Consider the following 24,766-nt stretch of genomic DNA (forward strand, 5'->3'; position numbering starts at 1 on the left):
GTAGTACAAGCTTTCCCCTGCTCTTATCACAGCTACAACATTTTATCTGTTCTAAGAGTGGGGGAAAGTTTGTTAATAAGTAAAACACCTCAGGGACATAGTGGGGCATGCAGGGAGCTGCTAGAGACCAGAGTATAAAAGTGGAGAAGTTCCGCTAAATAAGGGACACTTGGGAGCTATGTCCTAGTCTTAGTAATCTTATGGTCAGGACATTTGTATGAACGATATAACCAGAATGAAGAGCTTCTTTATTCGTGATGTCAGGAGCATTACCAGTGATTCTGCCAATTCCCTAAACCCTTTGGTTACCTAATGTTTCAGTGCTCCTGAGGTAGCAGATAGGCTGCTCGTGTGTTATTTCCTGCTTGGCCGCTAAAGCTACAGTGTATATATATTTGTACAAGCACATTGGTGGAGGATATTATTAGCATAGTGTCACATTTAGTTTTACCTACTGAAACTGGCATTAATAGTGCAGACATATTAAAACTAATTAAATACTACAAAGTCTGGACATTTTCTTCTTTAATGAGCAGTTTTTAATAAATACAGTCACAAACACTGTTGTCACAGACAGACTAATCTTTTATTACTGACTAATGTAACTTGCCAGCGTACTATTTATCCCAGCAAGCACAGCCCCCAGGTTAGCTCTGATGCACACTGTCCAGGTTAGCTCTGATGCACACTGTCCAGGTTACCTCTGATGCACACTGTCCAGGTTACCTCTGATGCACACTGTCCAGGTTACCTCTGATGCACACTGTCCAGTTCCTGCCGTTCCATGCTGCCATGTGTTTCCTCCTGGTGCTCATTCTACTGGGCCTCCCCATGCAGAGCACATCCTTCCTTCATGCTTCAACTGGAAGGCCTAAAATCCACACTTGAGATCTTTCCCCGGACAATTCCTGTCAGTTTGTGTATAAAGGTCTTATTCCATGGATACATCTTGCGTGAATGATTTAAGTTTAGTGTTTAGCTGATTCCTGTAAGTTGTATTTGCTGGTTTGTCCTGCATTCTGAAGAGTTTACGTGTGTATTGATCATTGGGCTGTTTTCTGACTCTTTTGCTTGGTTCACACATCAGTATGCCATCTCAATTAGGATTAATTGGGGGTAGCATTAGAATGGGTGTGCAGAAGAGGACAATGTGGGTCAGATGCCTGGAAAAAGTGAGGAGCCAAAGATGTCTGTGTTGCAAACTTTGTGAACGATTAGTCAGAGATGTCACCTGTAAGTCACAAAATGTTACTGCACTGTATGCACCTAAATCGTATGCAGAGCCCTGTGTAGAGCTGATATCTACCACTATACCATATAGTGATGATATCGGTATACCTAAGTTGGGGACCATTCACTTCAATGGGAGCGCTCGTAAAGCCGGCTTTCCCATTGAAGTGAATGGGAAGTGTTTAGAAGTGCCCACGTGTACGGCTTGGAATGAGCCTATGCTCAAGCTCTAACTATGCCTCTACCTAGGACGTTAACTATGTAGTCACCCTGCGGAAATGCAGCTTTTTTTTTTGTTGCAGATTTTGCTGTGGTTTTTGAGCCAAACCCAAGAGTGGCTACAAAAGGAATGGGAAATCTATAATAAGTTCTCCCTTCTGCTCAATCCACTCCTGACTTTGGCTCAAAAACCACAACAAAATCTGCGACACAAAAAGCAGATTTTCCGCAACGTGGAGCTGTAGCCTAAGGCTGTGCCTCACGTTGCGGAAATGCAGCTTATTTTGTTGCACATTTTGTTGCGTTTTTTTGAGCCAAACCTAGTGGCCACAAAAGGAATTGGAAAAATATAGAAAGCTCTTATACGTCTATCTTCTGCTAAATCTAGGCCTGGCTTTGGCTCAAAAAAACAAAACAAAATGTGCAACAAAAAAAGCTGCGTTTCAGCAACGTGTGGCCTTAGCCTATGGCTGAGACCTCATGTTGCGTGCCATATCTCTCTGATGTAGGCACCAAGATCAGAGAAGAAGCAGGGAGTTCTAGGAATGATAAGCACTGAGAATTGTACCCACTGGAGTCACTTCAGGGGCCAATACTGTATGGAACCTGGCGATACTATACTGTGTTGGTATTATACTGTATGGGGCCTGGAGTCATTATTACGTATGGTAGCACTTAAGGGACACACTACTGTGTGTGTGGTGGAAAATCCTGCATATGTCCTTGTTTATGGCAATGCCTTTACTGTTTGTCTTTATATTTAATATTGTATAACCTACATGTACTGTGAATATACTTTAACTCTTTTACATATTCATTAATATGTCTTTTAAAATCATGAAGTTTAGTACTGACTTTTATAATGTGGATGCTTCTTGGGACATGAAGGAAATAACATCCTGGAGCCTCCCTCTGAGCAAATATAGCCTAGGGACAGGTACAGCAAAAAGACATCCAGCACTAATGATTTCCTGTCTTTTAAAGTTTACCTCCAGTTAGAAACATCTTTTCATAAATGAATAGTACAGGTTATTATATGAAACTTTGTAATATATTTTAAAGAAATATGTTTTCTTCCACTTTTCAGGCAGTTACTTTCTACATATTAGTCTAGGAAGAGGTAAAGGGAAAAGAAAAGACACTCAAAAAATGTTGTTTCTTCACTTTGCTATTTTGAGCGCTTTAACACAGCTAAGTATTTAGATAAGAGGCTGCTAGTACACAGACTTGGGCAGTAAATCAATTAACTAGCCAGCAGAAGATCCTAATAAGCCCCTCCTTTCTCTATGTGTGAATGCGAAAAAGCAGTCATATTAAAGATAAGGAGCAGGAGAACAGCTTAATAAGTAGTGAAGGAAACAGAAATCCATAGTAAGATACATTACAAAGTTTCTGATATTTTAATGCAATATTCATTTATGAAACATTCTTTATAACTGGAGATACGCTTTAATATAAACTGGGACTTATCCTAGTGCAAAATGTGGGCTTCAATCTGTTCAGGTTAAATGTTTTCCTTAAATAAAGATCCATTCACATCTAATTTTTACATCTATTTAGTAGATCTGTTTAACTTATTAGATAAAGAAGCACATGGATGGCCATCTGTTTACATAGAGTTCAATTTTTAACAAAAAAACCCAGATCCGCTTCTGTCCATTTTATTTGACAGATAGAAAATTGGTGCCAGTGGTCTCAGTCATAATATTAATAACCTGTTTGTCATAAATAGGAATATTCATGGTGAAGAGAAAATGGAGTCCTGCTGTCGGGCGTCCCTGTAATCAGCTGCTATCATGACGGAGAATCAGTTTGTTGTTCTAGAGAAGCCGCACTTCCCAACAGTCCTGACTTGTGGGACTGGCCCTCTAAACAGGATCACAAAGAAGCACGACTTATTTGTGGTTTAGCCATGTTTGGGCTGTTCCTTTGCAGGACTTGGTTAAAGCTTTGAATGCCCTAGCAAGCTTACTCATGGGCTATAATGAATATTGGCAGCCCTTCTGAGATGAATGCCTATGACTCGAATTTAAGTCCTTTAAAATATAACTTTTAATAAATGTACTTAAAATGAATACCTGGGTCCAATACATATCATCACAAAGAGATATTAAAAATATCAGTCAGAAGAGCTTGGGTTCACACAAAGAATATTAGAAGATCCATGGGTTGTTCACGTGGGGTAAAGTTATATACCAACCCTCAGGGCCCCTTCACACGGCGTAAGCGCTCGGCTCATTCCGAGCCGTACACGCGAGCTCTTCTAAACACTTCCCATTCACTTCAATGGGAGCGCTCGTAAAGCCAGCTTTCCCATTGAAGTGAATGGGAAGTGTTTAGAAGTGCCCGCATGTACGGCTTGGAATGAGCCGAGCGCTTACGCCGTGTGAAGGAGCACTCATTGTGACTAACCTTTGATTCCAATAATTTTTGTTCTCACAAGGAGTAGTACCAAACTGTCCTTATTATAGTCCCTTTATATATCACAACAAATAGAGGCTCCATACCGAGCCAAGTTATACCCACAATGGTGGCAAAGTAACCGGGACTAACTTGTCTCCCCTGCTAGTTGAGTTGGCTGAACCGCCCTCTATAGTCTCTATACTGCTGCACAGAAATGCCATAAGAACTAGAGATGAGCAAACACTGTTCGGATCAGCCGATCCGAACAGCACGCACCCATAGAGATGAATGGAAGCACCTGTGACGCCGGCCGGCCGCTGGGTGTTGTGATATATAGAGGCCTCTAAGATGAGATCCTGTGAGTATACAGAACAGATAGACTTAAAGTAAGAGGAACGAAAGTTATTGGCACTATAGAGCATGTACATATTCTGCTGGAAACCATTACCTGGCTCATTCCCTTCAGTAACGGTAGAACAGCTAACAATATCTTCACCTCCATCTTTTATTGACATAATTTTGTCATATTCTTACCTAATGTTTACATTATGGAGACACTTTCATGATATTGAAACTATATAAGTAAACTAACCCCACACATCCGGCATGTTCAAAGACTAAGGCTAAGTCAATATAGACAGAGGGAGTCCTGTCTGCATCAGTTATTTCAGCCCCATTAAAGTCTGTTACTCTCATCCTACAATGGATGACGGCAGTGGAATTTACCACTGAAAATGTGAACATAACCTAAGTTGTGGTGCAGTGACTGCTGGTCTTCCAAGTCATGGAGGAAGATCAGTATTTAATAGTGTTTTTCCCCATGACAGACTCTCTTGAAAGCATTTTATTTACTTTAGTTTTTCTTTTCATGTGAGTCCCATGCCCACTTTGCGTTTCAAACCGCAGCGCGGACACACTGCAATTTCCAAAACTGGCCCAATTTTGGAAATCACAGCATAACAATTATATCTACGGAAACGCCAGCGGCTCTCCCGTAGATATAATGGTAAATTAAAGTCCTCGAAGGAAAACTATGTGAACTTTCTGTTCACAGCGCTGCGGGAAGAACCGTTTTTCCCTCAGTGCTTTAGTGCTGCGTATCTTCCCGTGGGGCCATAGCCTAAGGGGCACAAAGTGGTATTACTGCTATGTAGGGGGATAAAGGTGTGAATTTTACTGTGTTGTACACTTTGAGAATCACTATTACTGTCCTAAAGTGGGCATTTTTACCATTTTTCCATTCAGATTACTATAGTTGGCAAGTTTGTATAGAGGAGCAATTTCTAGTACTGAATTTAAGACGTAAATAGAAAGCATTATATTATTTCTGACTTTTCACTGCATGGACTTCATCTGTAAAAACTAGTGGCATACGGTATCACTCATAGCTTTTAATAAGATTTCAGCTTTAATTTTTTTTAGTATTTGGTTACAAAGTAAAATAACTGATTTCATTAATTGCTATAGACAAACTTTTTTAGTGGCTAACATAACCAGAAGTGACTAGTATAAAACATAGTGACCCTTTTCCTAGCCTCCATATAGTATAATGCATCCTTTACTGGCCCCCACATGGCATAATGCTCCTTAAACTGGCTCGCACATTATAAAATATCCCTTTTGCTAGCCCCACACATGGTATAAATTTCCCCCTTAACCACCACACTGCATATTGACTCCTTATTAGCCCCTAGTTTGCTGCTTCCTGTACTGGTGTCCACTCAGTAAATGCCCCCTTTACTGGTCCACCACACAGTATACTACTCATTTATTGACCTCCATGCAGTAAGTGCCTCCTTTCCAGGCTCTCTTATAGTAAGTGCTAGTGACTTTAGGCCACTACCTGACCTAATTTCTGGATAACCCCTTTAAGAATAATGTCCCATATTGCGCAGTATAATGTTCCATAGGTACCCCTTCACACAGTGTAATGTCCAATAGTGGCATCTCCACACGGTTTAATGTCTCACAGTGGCCCCTTGACATAGTACAGTATAATGTCCCACAGTGGGCCCTTCACATGGTATAATTTCTCATGGTGGCACCTATGTTTTTCACTATAAATTTTCTGTCTGAACCCGAAATTTTTGGGGTTTGCCACCCTCTATTATTATACACTGGCGTCTCTTCTGACCCCAGAGTATAGTGAATGAAGTGGCTGTAGTCAGGCTGAATTCCAAGTGGGTGGGTGGGTGGGGGTGGGGGGGAAACCCAGTCTCAGGGAAGGGGCAGTTAGACAACTTTTTTTTCCCACTACGGCGTTTACCGTATAGGAAAAATATTTTTATAGATTTGTAGAGCGGGTTTTTTTGGACACAAGGATACCTAATGTGTATGTGGCTGCCAGGGATTCCCCTCTGGCCGGCTGCAGTTCCCCTTCAGGTCCGACGGCCGAGGTCTTCCTTCAGGTCCGGCCTCAGCGCTCTGGCCAGCGGCAGGGGATCTCCCTCAGCGCTTCAGGGCCGCACTCGAGAGAGCGGTCGCACCCGCTCCCTCCTTTCTCCATGGGCATGGCGTCGCCTGCCGCTTCTCTGCAGCGGTTCCCCTCAGAGGCTTCCAGTACTATCCACGGAGGGCATCTTCGCTGTAACTCTTACAGCGGAGGTGCCGGTTGCCATGGCAATCGCTCTGGAGCAGAGCAGCGCCATTATAGCTACAGACCCGGCATACATACACTGGGGCGGGTGCCGGGCCCGCAGCATCGCCATGCTTCATGCATCATTTCAAACTGCAGAAGTACTTACGGGACTTCTGCTAGCAGGGGCAGAATGCAGACACATGCCAGGTGCGGGCTTGAGGTTACGTGGCCACCCTATGTGTCATAGAGCAGTGTGTGTGTGGGGGGATAGCGGGCCCTGTGTTCCGGGTCTGCTAGCAGAAGTACCATAAGTACTTCTGCAGTTTGAAATGAACAGCATCGCCACACTACTACCAGGAGCGTGGCGATGCGACCCGGCACCCGTTCCGGTGTCTGGATGCCGGGTCCGGATGCTGGGTCTGTAACTATGATATTGCTGAATTACCGTAATGACCCGAGTATAAGCCGGGGCAGACTTTTTCAGCACAAAAACTGTGCTGAAAAACTCGGCTTATACTTGAGTATATACAGTATTTGGTCTGAACAAAACTGCCAGGCAAATCTTGCAAGGTTCACCCTACAAATACTCTCAATGCCACAGCCCTGTCTACCAATCCCATATCCTTTCTATGGCCAAATCTGCTTCTCACTTCTGCCTCAAAGTGGTCCAGGAGGGCTGACGTGGAAGTGGAGGCAGCTGTGGGCAGAACCTGATATTAATAAGCGAATAGAGACCATTACTATTTAAAAAAAAAAAAAAGGAGGGGGCCAATAGCATCCCCTAAGGTCCCCGAAGCATTCTCTACTATAATGGTAGTTCCGCCACTGCTCTAAATCCTTCAAAAGAGAAATACATAAATAATAAAAACCTTGCTACTGGTAAACACCACTAGAGACTAGTAACTTACAACGTATTGGTTTTTTTTAGGCCAGGGCTCCACATTGTGAAAATACAGTTTTACAATAACTGCAGCAAATATAGAGCTCTGGATCAGATATATCGATGATGTCTTATGGAAGGGATCAAAAGAAGAGTGTGATATATTTGTTGCTGAGCTTAATATAAACAATCTGGGTTTAAAATTTACATCAGAGTTTAATGAAAGCTTGCTGACTTTCCTGGATCTCAGATTATAAAGAACCGTGGATGGTACGGTTGCTACCACAGTATTTTGTAAAAAGATGGCGACCAATAGCTTTCTGGATTGAAGTAGTTGTCATCCAGAACAACTCAGAAGGGGAATACCAGTAGGTCGTTTTTTGAGGATACGAAGAAATTGTTCATCTTACGATGAATTTGTTTATCAATCCAAGGACCTCTGTAAGCAGTTCAGGAATAGCGGCTTTCCTGAAGTTTCTATCCAGTGGGCTTTTAATAGAGCCAGGGATATGGAGAGGAAGACAATTTTGGTACCCAAACAGAAACCGGTTTGAGAGATTTTTTTTCTGAGAATGGTGGGGACCTTTGATAATTATCATACTGAGGTCCTCTCTATACTTAGGAAATACTGGAGGAGTTTACATACAAGCAGATCCTGACATGAGAGAGGCTGTTGGTGCTAAACCCTTAGTTACATACAGGAGGGGGAAAAATCTTAAGGACCGCTTAGTACAAAGCTTTTTGTGGCCTTCACCAGCTAGTGAGACATGGCTAGGAAAAGGGAAAATGGCTGGCATTGTGGGGGTTGCACAGCATGTGAGTTTATTGATCAATCTAAGATATTCACGAGTGTATCTAGTATCTATTGGGATGGTCTATTGCTGTCGTGACTTCGCAAATTATGTCAGTATGGGGTATTTTACCTCCTGGGTTTCCCGTGCCCATTAAACTATGTCGGCAAGACAAGGAGACAGCTCAGGAGGAGAATCGGGGATCACGTTTGTGATATCTGTAATGAACACGATATACCCTGGTGGCAAGGCATTTTATACGTTGCCATGCAGGTGATACCTCTGAACTCAGGTTTCAGGTGATTGAGTGGGTGAGACCACAGCCTAGAGGGGGAGATTGGGATAATTTTATCCTACACAAGGAGGTCCAATGGATATATAGGTTGGATACATTACAGCCCCATGGGCTTAATGAACAGCTGGACTTCACATGTTATATTTGATCCAGAATCCCGTTTGTTATGGTCTCTCCGCCTGAGCTGACCTTTTGTACAGCTTGTAGTATATTCTATATCATGGAGTCTTCTTAGTGTTTCTGTATATGGGTTAGAGTTCTGTCCTCTCTCAGTGGTTGTTTACCTCCTATCTCTGGCTCAGCCTACTTTAGAATATGCTCTTCAATATGGAGTCTTCCTTCTCTCTGAATGTATATAGTGGTCGAGCTATCAATAATGTATTTTCAGTATATCGCTAAGGTATTTAGGCGATCCTGGTATTTATAGGGCAGTGCCCTGTTTATGACACTATATGCCATATACGCTTACCTACTTGTTGGCGCTGTGTTCTATATATGTTTATTTAGCTCAGATGGAATTTGAGCATTTTCCTGTCTGTGGGAGTAATAATATCATTAGGAGGCCTGTATTTATCTTATTCGTGGATTGTAATCTGGTTTGTACTCATTGTGGTATGAATTAGACTTTTAGGCTAGCTATGCAGTTTTCTAAGTGCGAAGAAACAATATGGAGGGAGGCGGCTCTATGCTGATGATGCTGGATGCGTGTCAGTCTACAGCGAGTACTTCTCCGAGATTGTTGGTAAAAGCAGTAGTAGGCCTGCGTCTGTTTTCTCTTAGGATCCTTGATTGGTTAAAGAGAGCAGTTGTTGGATTGGCTCCTGAGGGGGAGTGGTGCCTATGTCTACTGCGCATGTCTGGAAGGGAGAACCAATGGGTGAATGCGATTGGCTAGAGGTGAGGGGATTGGACGGGGCTTGTCCTTTATATGATCAGTCGAGTGCAGCGCCTGTTACTGCCATCATCAGAGCGGTCATGCTACGGTCACGCTACATGATTTTTTGGTTATCTTTGGCAGAGTATGCCAATGGAAGTATCTTTCTATGGAAGCCCCTGATGATTCTTAATAAGAGGAATTGCATAGGGCAGTTGGGAATTAGTTACATGGTTAGTTTATTTAGCCCCATGTCTTTTGAACGCTTCTCATGTAGCGATGGGCTTGCCTGAGGAGGAATACATAGTCACTGATCTCTGTTGGTGCGGTAGTAGGCCGGTATTCTCAGGGTAGGTGCTTTGGTGTTACTCCTGACGTCTTATTATACAGGCAACGACCTTTGATATTTTTGTAGCCACACCTGAAGAAGTTTTGACATGTCCTGTATGGTGAAGGGAGTTTAGAGATATTTATTTTGAGAGGTATGAGTTTTTCATTTAGTTCTTGAAGCTAGTGGACCTTTTCCCCCAATCCCCTCACCACCAAGAACTAAAGAGACCTCCCATAGATTGTAAGCCCTCGCGGGCAGTGCCCTCTACCACACCGTGCCACTCGGTCACTGTTATATCTACCTGTATATTCTGTGTATTGTATCTAAACCCCCAAATGTAAAGCACCATGGAATTAATGGTGCTATATAAATAAACAATAATAATAATAATAAATTATTATTATTATTATTATTTTGGTCTTTATTTAGAAAGAGCTGATACAGCAGCCTTCTTCTGACGTACCTCACTGTGACCTCTTATTTTATTTTTTTTTAGAACTATATGAATAACTGTGTAGTTTTATTTATTTTTTGACTTATCAGTGTCTTCAGAAAATATTTTCCATGAATCGCGCTCTAAAATTGGAGATGCGCAATTAATAAACATCTGTAAATTGTACCTGCAAAATGAATGTGATTCTGGCTAATCCCATCCACACATTGCAGAAAAGTATCCACAGCGGAAATACTGCAATTTCAAAAACCGTCATGTTATGTCAGTTATACCTATGGAAGAATTGCGGCGTTTTACAGTAACTGCAAAGTGGATGGGATTCCAAAACCGGTACAATTTTGGAAATCACAGCATATTATTTACCGTATATATTCAAGTATAAGCCAAATTTTTCAGCCCAGTTTTTGAGCTGAAAAAGCCCCTCTCGGCTTATACTCGAGTCAGATTTTTTTTTTTTTTAATAGGAGAGAGTGTGTGTGTGTGTGGGGGGGGGGGATTCTATGACCAACAACAATATCAATGCATAGAATCTCCCATAAAATAGTGCAAAAAAAAAAATTGAAAAAAAAAAAAAAAAGTTCTTAATCCCTCCTTTCCCTAGAATACATACAAAAGTAGAAAATGACTGTGAAACACAAACATATTAGGTATCCCTGTGTCTGAAAGTGCCCGGTGTACTGAATATAGGGTATCTGCAGTGCTCCTGTTCCATCGGGAAGGGGTCAATAGGAGCACTGCAGATACCCTATATTCAGCAGACTGAATTCCTAATGGGGGGAAAAAAAAAAAAAACAGTCTTCAAGTTTAGGGAAGGGGCAGATAGACAACCAAAACACCCCCTCCCCTTTCCCAGCACCCAGCATCTACTGCACCCAAAAACTCTGACCATTTTAATTTTTGAAATTTTCCAGTAGCTGCTGGATTTCCCCCCTAGGCTTATACGCGAGTCAATAAGTTTTCCCAGTTTTTTGTGGTAAAATTAGGGGCCTCGGCTTATATTCGGTTCGGCTTATACTCTAGTATATACGGTATATGTACAGAAATGCCGGCGACTTTCCTGTAGATATAATTGTAACAGAAAGTCCACAAACTTTCTGTTTAATGTTCGATGCGTTGCCAAAGCGGTTTTTCCCGCAGCACTTTATAGCTGTGGGTCGTGCTGTGGGGCTTTAGCCTTAGTCATATTTCTGGCTTTGGGAATGGCATGGATTAACTGCTGCCAATTTGTCTTTAAGCGGATCATCATGAGTCTCCTAGCTATGTATGCACTGGTCACTTCACTGCATTTGTCAAGCGTCGTGATCAACTATTCTGTCTCAGACTACTCAGTCTTTATGTGAAGGCAAAATTGTAACTGGGTAATAAGTGTACCTCAATGGCTGATCCCACCAAGAACCACCACAAATTAATGGGAACCAGCAGTCTGACCTGGCATGCAGCCGGAGTCACACTGCGTGGAGCACCCATATTCAGCATAATAGAAGTAGGCAACCAATGCCTGTCCCAATAACTGCTCTGATCGAGACGCTTAGGATGGAAACAATGGCTGTTCTATGGCTTACTGTTGCTTACGTCTGCCAATGACACCCATTGTTTAAACAAAGGATGTTTTTTTTTCTGTACAGCTTTAATAAAAGGTGCAGTCACCAGTTCTCCTCAAAACAGGTGAGGCAAAGGTATTCAAACAGTAGCATAACTACAGGGGTAGCAGCGGTAGCGGCTAACACAGGGCCTGGGACATTAAGGGGTCCAGGCGACAGTGCTACCGCTGCGTTTTTGTTTTGTTTTGTTTTTTTAATAGGCGATTACAGGCCCCATTTACTTACCTCTCCAGGCAGGATACGGGCCTACTAGTGTGACGTCCCTGACATCACATGATTGGGGCCTGCGTGAATATGCGCCGTGACGCAGGCCCAGGTCATGTGACATCCCGTATGTCATTGAAGATGGTCAACGTCAGCGGGGAGTGCAGCGGATCCAAGGATAGGTAAGTAACAGTGTTTTTTATGTTTGTATCCCTCCCCCTTGGGTCTCTGATTATTATACTCTGGGGTCTGAAAAGACCCCAGAGTATAATAATTGTTCATGGGTGTCCACAATGGGGCATAATACTGTGCGTGCAGGGGCCACTAAGGGTCATAATACTGTGTGTGCAGGGGTCACTATGGGACATCATACTGTGTGTACAGGGGCCATAATGGGGCATAATGCTGTGTGCAGAGACCATTATGCGGCATAATTGTGCGGGGGGGGGGGGATGTCGGTCGGTCAGGGTCTTTGGCATTGGTGGGGGGAGGGGGCCCCATGTCAAAAGTTTGCCACGGGGCCCCCCGCCATTTTTAGTTACACCACTGATGCCAACGTACACTGGACAAATGTATTCTGAAAGGACGCTCTGGTGATCCTATCCTAAGCACGCTAGCCTTCCAGAGTTCCAATGATAAAGTAAAGAATGTAAAAATAATATATGATCTTGCCCTCATGGGATGAATTGCGACCTATCGGGGAACTGTAAGTTCATTGTGGCTTTTCATTTTCTCACATGATGTTTTACTCGTACAAAACTGTTTGTCGCACACAATAAGGTGAAAAGCAAGATAACAATGCTCATGTGGCTTCGAAGGACAGACAGAGGGTAAAGATATGAAATATGTTGTATTTAAACTAAATAGCATGTAATGTTTTGCACTACCTGCTTAGATGGGAACCAATGCTGCTTCTAGTTATTAGGGATATCATTTATTGTATGACTGATCTATGACTGAAAAGAACTATTCCCATATTTACATATATTTTCTGATGGCATGTGTGTTATTGTTCAATATATTTCTCATTTAAGATACAATTTAAAAGCAGGCAAAAGTTACCACTGAAGGGAGCAGCAGTGGACATACATGTAAGGTATACTAGAATGAGAGGACAAGGATTTCATGTTTCCATGATTGTCGGAGGTCCAAATGTCAGGACTGCCGCAGATCAGCTGTTTTTAAAGGGCTGTGGTGGTTTTCAGCGTTGTTTACATGCCAGGAGCTACAGTGCTCACTTGCTCCCTTTTTCATATTGCCAGTTTTGAGTTCTGTTTAAGTGTTTGGGGCACATGAGCAGTACACATAACTGCCAGTATAAAATAAAGGTAGCAAGTGTGTGAGTCCCATCAAAACAGCTGATCTGCACAAGTCCGGATAGTCAGATCACCTCTAATCTAACGTTGATGGTCAGTCTTAAGGATAGGCATTCAATTTTATTAAAAGGGATAACCCCTTTAACCATTTCTTCTGAATAAATTTAGTTTTATTTATTTCAGACATGTACAGCAGTCACCGAATCAAGGGTAGGACTCTTGGTAATTTTATTTCCTCATAAAAGTATTAGTGATTAAAATAGAATAGAATATATCCACTAAAATCATCCTTTGTACATGGAACATTTGGTAAGGGAATAGTTAATCTATGGAATGGAGGCAGTGCCGGGCTGTTAACTACCTTCTAGTACTCCCTATTGTTAATTACACACTTAAGCTCAGGTGGTTTTCAGACGTGCCCACAAAAGTTCGAGGTGACCTCTTACTCAAACACTAGAAGGGGAGGGAATTCTTAGAGGTATTCCATTCAATGCTATGACTTTTTTTAAACAGATATGAGTAGTAGACATATATAAAAGGGGCTGTCCCGTTTCAGTAAACAAATATTATTGTTTGTATAATAAAAAGTTGTACAATTTTCCAGTATACTTTCTGTATCAATTCTTCAGTTTTCCAGATCCCAGCAGTCCATGGTCATGTGATATACTGTACAAGTCATGGTCATGTGATATATAGTTCAGGGTCATGTGATGGACACACAGGTGCACTACTCATTAGTCACAGCACAGTAACCAGACATCTGCTTGATAACGAGCTGTGCACCTGTGTGTCCATCACATGACGATGTATCACATGACTATGGACTGATACTGGAAGTAAGCAGTTAATTTACCCTAACCAATCATGGAGGCTGGGGCGCAGCTCATGCAGTCATTGCACTAAATCAAATCCTGTGCATCATGACCGGCATGTTCCTCGTGGTCTGACCTCATCCTAATACCTAACTGCTGACTGCACAGGGTGTTATAGCAAAATGACTGCATGACTAGCTGAAGCTGCTCCCTGGACCCCATGACTAGTTAAAGGGGTTTTCCCATCTACTTGTTTCAGCAGTTTGCCTGCTGTCTATTCTTCTCACTTCCTATATTCCCCTTTCCCCCGAGCTTGCTGAATACAGCTTGCTGAACAGGACACTATATAGTCCTTTTTACATCTGCTTTCGGGTTTCCATTCGGGGAGTCTGCTTGGGGACCACCCGATTGGAAACCTATCTGCATAAAAAGCGGTTACCTAAGGAAACTTGTGGACCCCATAGACTATAATGGAGTCCGTGTGGTTTCCACATGAAACATGTGGAAAGAAAAATGCTGCTTGCAGGACTCCCCGAACAGAAAGCCGAACATAGATGTAAATATGGCCTATGAAGTATCACAATACTTTTGCAGATCAAATAATATGCACATGCTTGTAGAGAAAGGACTCAGTGTTATCCATGTGTTTACATAAAGAGATAACAGACTTTATCAGCAAACTGTAACTAGCTGAACTGATTGTCTTGCCAGCAGAGCTGTAGATTACAGTGAGAGCAGTGAGTGACATCACTTGTCCTCTCACACAGGTCCCGTGTTATGGAAATGCTATGTAAACAATGGGAGAAATAAGTTCACATAGCAGGCAAACAAAGCAGCATTTTTAAAGCAATATATTTAGGAAAAGTCTTCAATTTACATAAACTACAAGTATAGATAGGATCCTTGAGATGGGAATACCCCTTTAAGGTTTTAAAAGCGTATAACTTGACTTTTAAACAGAAAGCTTAGTGAGAGGCACCATCGGAAAAGTCATTACTTGAAGCTACATGTGCTGGGGCCAGTTTAGGGTGGAAAAACCACCTGGCTGATTCCCTTTGAAGACTCTTTATGTCTTTTTTAGTAACTACTTGTATTCCCCATAAAAAATAATTGTACCATCTTTTCTCACATGTCTGCATAGTGTCACCCCAGTGTTATTCCTCCTGGAAATATATGAATCAATTGACACTTGGGTGTTACCATATGTTTGTCAAAGCAACTTGTCCCCACATTCTTAGACATTGTGCAGTCAGTGCTTAAAGGAGACCATAACTTTACAAAGACGATACTGTGGAAATTAGATATGGATTCTATGTTCTAGTGTCCACATATACTTAGACACACAACAGGGCATACTACTTTTTGTGGTAAGCACAACTATTACTGTTCTGAAATGCATATGTGCATGAGACACTCTCATATTGCACACTATGAAACACATATATGTAAATGTTGTTATAGATTGTGCCCTGACTTATTACAGGACAGTCCTCACTCAGATTCTTGTAGTAACTAGCATTTCTCTTTCTGCCTTTTATAAGTGATATAAGTTGTCTTAAAACATCTGCATATGAACTGTATTCTGTTCTTTCTGCTAATCCTATCACTTTGCCTTCCACAGATTGAAGCTGTGCTTGTTCATTTTATTTATATGTTCACTGACCATCTCATTGGTATTTGTCATCATCCCATTTTGTGAACATGTTGGTGTCCTTTCAATGGTCATGGCGTTAGCTGGTCTGGCCATGGGCAACATTGATACAATCTCTAATATGCAGCTTGTGAAAATTTATCAACAGGACTCAGCAGTTTTCCTACAGGTGAGCAAAGCAATGTGCTAAAATTCCACAAACATGGACATTTGTATCACATTGACCAATAGGTGTAGTTCTCCTTAAAGTGCCATATACAAAATGTAGTGTAGTCTCTAGACAGCTTGTCTACAACTGGAAGGGTTATACGGACTAATGTACTGTATTTACAGTACTACTGTGAAAAAATTTGACAGGTGTGGAAACAATTCAGCAAGCTTGGAGTACTCCTGAAGAAAAGATGATCATCACTGAGACATAGCTGACTTTGAGGAATGCTGAGCCAAGGGCCTGGAGAGCTGCACCCAAAAGTTCTGGTATGAACAATTTATTTTGAGGTTCTAGGTGTTGGGACCACAACCTGATAGTAAGGGACACTATTCTGTGTATTTAGTGGTCAGATGACCAGGATTTGTTTTATTGTTAGAACTATTTTGTGAACCTGCATGCTGTGGTTGGAGACATAAAGCCGCTGGGGTCAGGTTTGAACCTGAAGTGTCTTTGTGGACCTGAAGTTCTTGGATATGCTAATTATCTTTGGCTGGAGATGGCGATCCTGTGAGCCAAAGTAACCCCTGGGCTATAGAATATTCGAAGTGGACGTGGCTAAAAAAAATAAAATGAAATGGAGAGAATTTTGATATATCTAGGAAATGGTTGGGGGATAAACTTGGGGGAAAGTTGGGATTGTCACATAGTAGAAGCAGGAGACCTGTAGGGTCTATAAGTTAGTTGGCCATACATCTCAGGGACTGGGACAGAGGTTGTGCTGAAAGAAACTGATTGCAATGAAATGTTGGAATTATTGCAGGTCCAAAGAAAGGTTGGCAGGGCCTTCGGACATATTGACTGAGTGATATGCATCCTAAGCTTGCTATGGAGACCATGTAAGAAATCTATTACACACTTGTGCACCACCATATAGTTATATATCCTACAGTCAGGAAGGCCACCACAACAATGTCAGCCAAAGTGATGCGGAGATTGTGTTAGGGATAGTCTGTAGGAAATAGAGTAATCTGGGGAGGATGTTCATCTTCAAAATGTTAATGTGCCCAAACTAAGAGTGGGTCCCTGATTTTCAAGTCTCCAGATAACCCTACTCAGTTCACTATGGATACGAATTCCCAAATAGTGTATTGAAAAGAAAATAGGCAATTGAAAGGATAAAATACTCCTCACTAGGGCTTGCTCCTCGAGGAAAGTGAGATATTTAGAGACTGATATGGCTGCATTAACCCTTGACGTTAGACCAGGAGCTAAAATGATCAAGCTCAGCCATAAATGAGAGGAAGGAGATGTGTGGCTGAGTGATGCAGAGAAAGAGATTATCTGCAAAAGCAGAACATTTGTATTCCTTCCAACCTATTGTTATACCGTTTAAGCCTGGGTTCTCTCTGATGGAGAACAGAAAATGTTCCATCAAAAGGATGTACAACAAGGGGGTAAGAGGGCAGCCTTGCCAGGTACGATTTCAAATACAGCTAGCTGAAAATGGGATACGGGGAAGGGGATATCACAGCCCACACGGAAACCCAGAAAAATATTCTAATAATAAATATAATGTCCATGTATGTCCTTAATTTGGACCAACTCACGGTTCTGGAGAATATGCTGGTTGCACGGACAAGTTGAATCGCCGTCGGCTCGGAGTACTTGGCATGAAGAAAATATGGTGTCCAGCAGCCACATTAAAATTCAAAAAACCTTATTTCATTCCAATTAAAAAATGTATACTGTATGTACATTTAGGCAAAAGCACTCTCTGCTCTGATCGTGAAAAGGATCAAATGGCGTCGGCTGACGCGTTTCAGAACTTGCATTCCTTAGTCATAGCCTGACTACCTTGTATCACAACCACCCTTATATAGTAGCAGCACAAATGGAACTGATTAACTAATCAACTCCCTGACATATACAAGTTAAAACAACAACAAAGGGGTTAAGAACAACGATCCACACGATATAAACACATAACAAACTTGAATGAAATGTGAACATATTTTTCTTTCTCCTTTCTTGAAAAATATGTTCACTTTTCATTCATGTTTGTTATGTTTATATCATTATAGGCCATATGAAGATGTCAACACCACCAAGACCCTGAGTTTAGAGAGGACCAAGACATGAGCCTCCATGGTCTGTGAAGGAAAGGGGAGGGATACAGAGGTACTATTAAACACCTTCAATAGCAAAGGAGAAAGGAAACAAAAAAACTGCTTAGAAAATTTGGCAGTAAAAACTTCAGGGCAATCGCTTCTTATTCCAGGCAGATAGTGCGTTAATTCTTGAAGCTCCTCTTCAAAGAATGATACATCCAGGGCCAGAGGCGTAAGTGCAGCATCACCCAATTCTGGATTGGGGACAGAGGCATTTGAAAAAGCAGGAATTCGGGCCATCAAGATTATACAATGCTGAGTAGTAGGAATAGAGTTCTTACGAAATTACTTTACTTATGTGTAGAGGCTGCACATGTGGATTTGAAATCATTGCAATGTGGTTTTGGCAGGATTTTAATGCCCTAAATAACATGCACCCACTTTTATCCCCAAAGTCATAAAATCTGCTTTGGCAAATCTGTACTGAGCATTTATAGGTGTGGTCTAACAGCTTCTGTGCTTCCTGGCATGTGGGGGTTAGTAAAAGGTATAGTCCTTAGTTGTAGTGTGTGTAAGTCGCCAGGGATCGTGATGTTGAAGCTGAGGCAAAGCTCATCCTCAACCTGCAGGATAAGAATAATAAACTGCACCACTGGGTCTGTCACACACTGTAGGACTAGATGTTGGGAATTTATGAAGGAATTTACTTTTTGTGGAATGGTTGTTACTTAAATACTAGTGAAGAATATACTTATTTTTAAGGGATTAAAGGCTAATGCTTTTAAAATGTTTCTCCAGCAGGCAGGTGATGTGTACCTTTTTCCTGTGAAGCAAGTATCACCTATGAACTCTTCTCTGTGGTGTTCAGCCAACTCACATTAAAGGAGGCTAGCTAAGACTGGTCATGGGTGATCCATTGGTCCAGAAGAATGAGGAGTGGTGCATCCATAACTACTACTAAAGGCTCGTTCACATCTGCGTTGTCCTCTCCGTAATGCAGGTTTCCGTTTCCTGCATAAAACAGAGCAGGAGACGGAAACCTGCAGGAGTCTCTCACCCATTCATTTGAATGGGTGAGAAAGATGTCCGGCCGTGAGTGGCGGTGAGCGTTTTATGCTCTCTGCCGTGAAACCGGGTTTTTTAATCCGGACACAGAGTCGGACATGCAGTACTCTGTATCCAGATTAAAAAATCCGGTTTCGCGGCGGAGAGCATAAAACGCTCACCGCCGCTCACGGCTGGACCCGGTCTGTGCTTTTCGTCTTCTGGCATGCAGAAGATGGAAAGCACAGAACGGAGAGTAGAACGCAGGTGTGAACCTAGCGTAACATTGTAACTAAGGGATCTTACAGGCTGGGGCAAGCAATAAGCACCACTGCACCATTAAGTCGGGACATGGGGACTAAACATTTGGGGAAGTTAAGCTCGTCTCCTAATGAAGACAACAAAAGACTGTGAGGAACTAACCTGCTGCTGGGGCATTTAACCTAAAGATTTAACCAAAAGGAAGGAGTGATGGAGATGTCTTGTAGATTTCTGGGACAAGCCCAGTGAGTTGTGAAGAGACAGGGCTTAGGGTCAAAAAGAGGTCCAAGCGTAAGAGGAATGGAAAGCAGGTCCAAGTGATCAACAAAGTGCGGAAAGTCCTCTGGGGAGTATAAGATAATAGAGAGGCTATTGTCCCAGACTTGCAGAGCAAAGGGGAGCACCATCTGAAAGGGTGGTTCTTGAGGATAGGATAGCTGTCAGGGGGCAGAGAGCTGCACCAAAGGGGAGCACCATCTGAAAGGGTGGTTCTTGAGGATCTCAGGGTCAGGGAGCATCTGGAGAGGTACAGCAGAATCTCAAGTGCATGGCCCTTCCTCCTGTGGGGATAGATGGATGGGAGAGGCTGAGGGTCCAGCTCATGTTAAATTTTGTAAATTTTTGCTATTTAGGCTGCTTGCACAACATTTAAAATAAAAAAAAGTGGATAGAAGTTGGTGAAAGGGTGTGACCAGCTGCAGCTTAACAGATTTACTAGAATTTATGTCAGAAACCAGTATAACGTTTAGCACAAATCTATGCCAGATCATAGCATAGCTGATTGTATGTGCCAGCTTTATTGACAGGCATGCCTCTCTTAATAAATTCTGCAAACTGTACTTCAATAGACATTTGACAAATATTGATGAATGAAATGCCAGTCTTAGTAAATCTGAAATGGTAAGCATCTTTGTTCCTCCGAATTTCGATATTTATAGCATTGTCAATGAATACAGGAGTTGTTTTGCTGCACCTCCTATGAAACCATACAATGACCATACAAACAAGCAACAACAAGATTAAGGACTTCTGTTTTTTTTCCTCAGGTTCTTCACTTCTTTGTGGGCTTTGGAGCTCTGTTAAGTCCATTAATAGCCGACCCATTCCTATCGGATACCAACTGTATACAATCCAATAACACACAGAATGGAAGTAGCAACCTTGAGCACATTAGGAACTCTCTTGTCCCACATCATCCTGGCAATGTGTCTCACTATGTCCTTCCACTTCATGGTCCGGTAGTGACAAATGTGTCTTATGCCTTTTGGATCATGGCTGCCATCAATGTGAGTTTTTTTTTTTTTGTTAATGTGGTTCTTTATAAATGTATATATTCTTGTAACCCCAAGAGCTAATATAGGTTTAGGGTAGGCGGCTAACTACTGACACTAAGATCAGACTTCCTTCCATTCCTGCAGCTCCCTGTGCCTATCGCAGTCTTTCTATTGATGTACCAGAAAGGCATGGTGCCTGGTTGTGATAGCAGAAGTGGCTCACTGCTGTCTGCAGATGAGTTAGCAATGGAGACTCAGAGGGAGACGGACGTAAATGATGAGAAGAAACCAGAAATGCAAGAAGGGATTAGACATGAAGGTAAAAACTTCCTATGAGGGGCTGTCAGTGTGTCGATTATGCTTTATTGGGAGAAAGTACAAAAGAATACCCTGTCTGTCTGCCTGTGACATACAATACAGTAATCTGGATTACTGTATAATAAAGAGATAATCTATTTCTAGTAAATGATGTTTATTTGTTAGTAAAATAAGACATGATTAATGTTTTGTGGGTTGGTCCTGCTCCAGACGCTCATGGACTGTAGTTAGTAGCAGACATTTTTATTAGGTGTACATCTTAGCTGCCATTACACACGTGGCTGCTCCATGAACCACAAGCAACGAGTTGCAATAATACAGTTGTAACAATGTCTAAGTCGACACTGTGAGACGTGTAGAGGCCATACTCAGCAAATAACATATTGTTACATCCGTTCCCTTTCAAATGAAAGAACAATTAAATATAACTAACAAAACATTTAGTATAAGAAAAATGTTGTTTTTGTATCGTGTTAGCCAGTGGGTAGGAAATATAAAAAAAAACCCTAAAAAAAACCTTGCAAGTCTTCAGTAGGTGATACCTTTTTTAATGGCTAAACTCATAATGATAATAGATTATAACTAGAGATGAGCGAACAGTGTTCTATCGAACACATGTTCGATCGGATATCAGGGTGTTCGCCATGTTCGAATCGAATCGAACACCACGTGGTAAAGTGCGCCAAAATTCGATTCCCCTCCCACCTTCCCTGGCGCCTTTTTTGCACCAATAACAGCGCAGGGGAGGTGGGACAGGAACTACGACACTGGGGGCATTGAAAAAAATTGGAAAAAGTCATTGGCTGCCGAAATCAGGTGACCTCCATTTTAGACGAATAGTGGATTTCAAATCCGGGTCATATGAGAATGTGAACTTTGTGACTATGAGACAGGGATAGCTGTACAGGCAGGGATAGCTAGGGATAACCTTTATTTAGGGGGGAATGTTATTAAAAATAACTTTTTGGGGCTCTATCGGGTGTGTAATTGTGATTTTTGTGAGATAAACTTTTTCCCATAGGGATGCATTGGCCAGCGCTGATTGGCCGAATTCCGTACTCTGGCCAATCAGTGCTGGCCAATGCATTCTATTAGCTTGATGAAGCAGAGTGTGCACAAGGGTTCAAGCGCACCCTCGGCTCTGATGTAGGAGAGCCGAGGGTGCACTTGAACCCTTGTGCACCCTCAGCTCTGCTACATCAGAGCCGAGGGTGCGCTTGAACCCTTGTGCACACTCTGCTTCATCAAGCTAATAGAATGCATTGGCCAGCGCTGATTGGCCAATGTATTCTATTAGCCTGATGAAGTAGAGCTGAATGTGTGTGCTAAGCACACACATTCAGCTCTACTTCATCGGGCTAATAGAATGCATTGGCCAGCGCTGATTGGCCAGAGTACGGAACTCGACCAATCAGCGCTGGCTCTGCTGGAGGAGGCGGAGTCTAAGATCGCTCCACACCAGTCTCCATTCAGGTCCGACCTTAGACTCCGCCTCCTCCGGCAGAGCCAGCGCTGATTGGCCGAAGGCTGGCCAATGCATTCCTATGCGAATGCAGAGACTTAGCAGTGCTGAGTCAGTTTTGCTCAACTACACATCTGATGCACACTCGGCACTGCTACATCAGATGTAGCAATCTGATGTAGCAGAGCCGAGGGTGCACTAGAACCCCTGTGCAAACTCAGTTCACGCTAATAGAATGCATTGGCCAGCGCTGATTGGCCAATGCATTCTATTAGCCCGATGAAGTAGAGCTGAATGTGTGTGCTAAGCACACACATTCAGCACTGCTTCATCACGCCAATACAATGCATTAGCCAGTGCTGATTGGCCAGAGTACGGAATTCGGCCAATCAGCGCTGGCTCTGCTGGAGGAGGCGGAGTCTAAGATCGCTCCACACCAGTCTCCATTCAGGTCCGACCTTAGACTCCGCCTCCTCCAGCAGAGCCAGCGCTGATTGGCCGAATTCCGTACTCTGGCCAATCAGCACTGGCTAATGCATTGTATTGGCTTGATGAAGCAGTGCTGAATGTGTGTGCTTAGCACACACATTCAGCTCTACTTCATCGGGCTAATAGAATGCATTGGCCAGCGCTGATTGGCCGAATTCCGTACTCTGGCCAATCAGCACTGGCTAATGCATTGTATTGGCTTGATGAAGCAGTGCTGAATGTGTGTGCTTAGCACACACATTCAGCTCTACTTCATCGGGCTAATAGAATGCATTGGCCAATCAGCGCTGGCCAATGCATTCTATTAGCGTGAACTGAGTTTGCACAGGGGTTCTAGTGCACCCTCGGCTCTGCTACATCAGATTGCTACATCTGATGTAGCAGTGCCGAGTGTGCATCAGATGTGTAGTTGAGCAAAACTGACTCAGCACTGCTAAGTCTGCATTCGCATAGGAATGCATTGGCCAGCCTTCGGCCAATCAGCGCTGGCTCTGCCGGAGGAGGCGGAGTCTAAGGTCGGACCTGAATGGAGACTGGTGTGGAGCGATCTTAGACTCCGCCTCCTCCAGCAGAGCCAGCGCTGATTGGCCGAGTTCCGTACTCTGGCCAATCAGCACTGGCTAATGCATTGTATTGGCTTGATGAAGCAGTGCTGAATGTGTGTGCTTAGCACACACATTCAGCTCTACTTCATCGGGCTAATAGAATGCATTGGCCAGCGCTGATTGGCCGAATTCCGTACTCTGGCCAATCAGCACTGGCTAATGCATTGTATTGGCTTGATGAAGCAGTGCTGAATGTGTGTGCTTAGCACACACATTCAGCTCTACTTCATCGGGCTAATAGAATGCATTGGCCAATCAGCGCTGGCCAATGCATTCTATTAGCGTGAACTGAGTTTGCACAGGGGTTCTAGTGCACCCTCGGCTCTGCTACATCAGATTGCTACATCTGATGTAGCAGTGCCGAGTGTGCATCAGATGTGTAGTTGAGCAAAACTGACTCAGCACTGCTAAGTCTGCATTCGCATAGGAATGCATTGGCCAGCCTTCGGCCAATCAGCGCTGGCTCTGCCGGAGGAGGCGGAGTCTAAGGTCGGACCTGAATGGAGACTGGTGTGGAGCGATCTTAGACTCCGCCTCCTCCAGCAGAGCCAGCGCTGATTGGCCGAATTCCGTACTCTGGCCAATCAGCACTGGCTAATGCATTGTATTGGCTTGATGAAGCAGTGCTGAATGTGTGTGCTTAGCACACACATTCAGCTCTACTTCATCGGGCTAATAGAATGCATTGGCCAATCAGCGCTGGCCAATGCATTCTATTAGCGTGAACTGAGTTTGCACAGGGGTTCTAGTGCACCCTCGGCTCTGCTACATCAGATTGCTACATCTGATGTAGCAGTGCCGAGTGTGCATCAGATGTGTAGTTGAGCAAAACTGACTCAGCACTGCTAAGTCTGCATTCGCATAGGAATGCATTGGCCAGCCTTCGGCCAATCAGCGCTGGCTCTGCCGGAGGAGGCGGAGTCTAAGGTCGGACCTGAATGGAGACTGGTGTGGAGCTATCTTAGACTCCGCCTCCTCCAGCAGAGCCAGCGCTGATTGGTCGAGTTCCGTACTCTGGCCAATCAGCACTGGCCAATGCATTTCTATGGGGAAAAGTTAGCTTGCGAAAATCGCAAACTGACAGGGATTTCCATGAAATAAAGTGACTTTTATGCCCCCAGACATGCTTCCCCTGCTGTCCCAGTGTCATTCCAGGGTGTTGGTATCATTTCCTGGGGTGTCATAGTGGACTTGGTGACCCTCCAGACACGAATTTGGGTTTCCCCCTTAACGAGTTTATGTTCCCCATAGACTATAATGGGGTTCGAAACCCATTCGAACACTCGAACAGTGAGCGGCTGTTCGAATCGAATTTCGAACCTCGAACATTTTAGTGTTCGCTCATCTCTAATTATAACTTTTCAAAGCTCCCGGCTTCTTCTTCAGATATAACAAAAAACAATTTCTGAAGGCTG

General features: G+C 43.0%; 1 protein-coding gene across 1 annotated transcript in view; it reads left to right on the plus strand.

The window, feature by feature from the left end:
* SLC60A1 (solute carrier family 60 member 1) overlaps positions 1 to 24,766 on the plus strand; it is an 81,591-nt gene that overhangs the window by 12,607 nt on the left and 44,218 nt on the right. The window contains exons 3-5 of the mRNA XM_075264171.1: positions 15,610 to 15,808; positions 20,250 to 20,489; positions 20,622 to 20,796. Coding sequence (XP_075120272.1) covers positions 15,610 to 15,808; positions 20,250 to 20,489; positions 20,622 to 20,796 — 614 coding nt within the window. The remainder of the gene's footprint in view (positions 1 to 15,609; positions 15,809 to 20,249; positions 20,490 to 20,621; positions 20,797 to 24,766) is intronic.

This window comes from Leptodactylus fuscus, chromosome 2 (genome assembly GCF_031893055.1).
Source record: "Leptodactylus fuscus isolate aLepFus1 chromosome 2, aLepFus1.hap2, whole genome shotgun sequence".
Taxonomy (NCBI): domain Eukaryota; kingdom Metazoa; phylum Chordata; class Amphibia; order Anura; family Leptodactylidae; genus Leptodactylus; species Leptodactylus fuscus.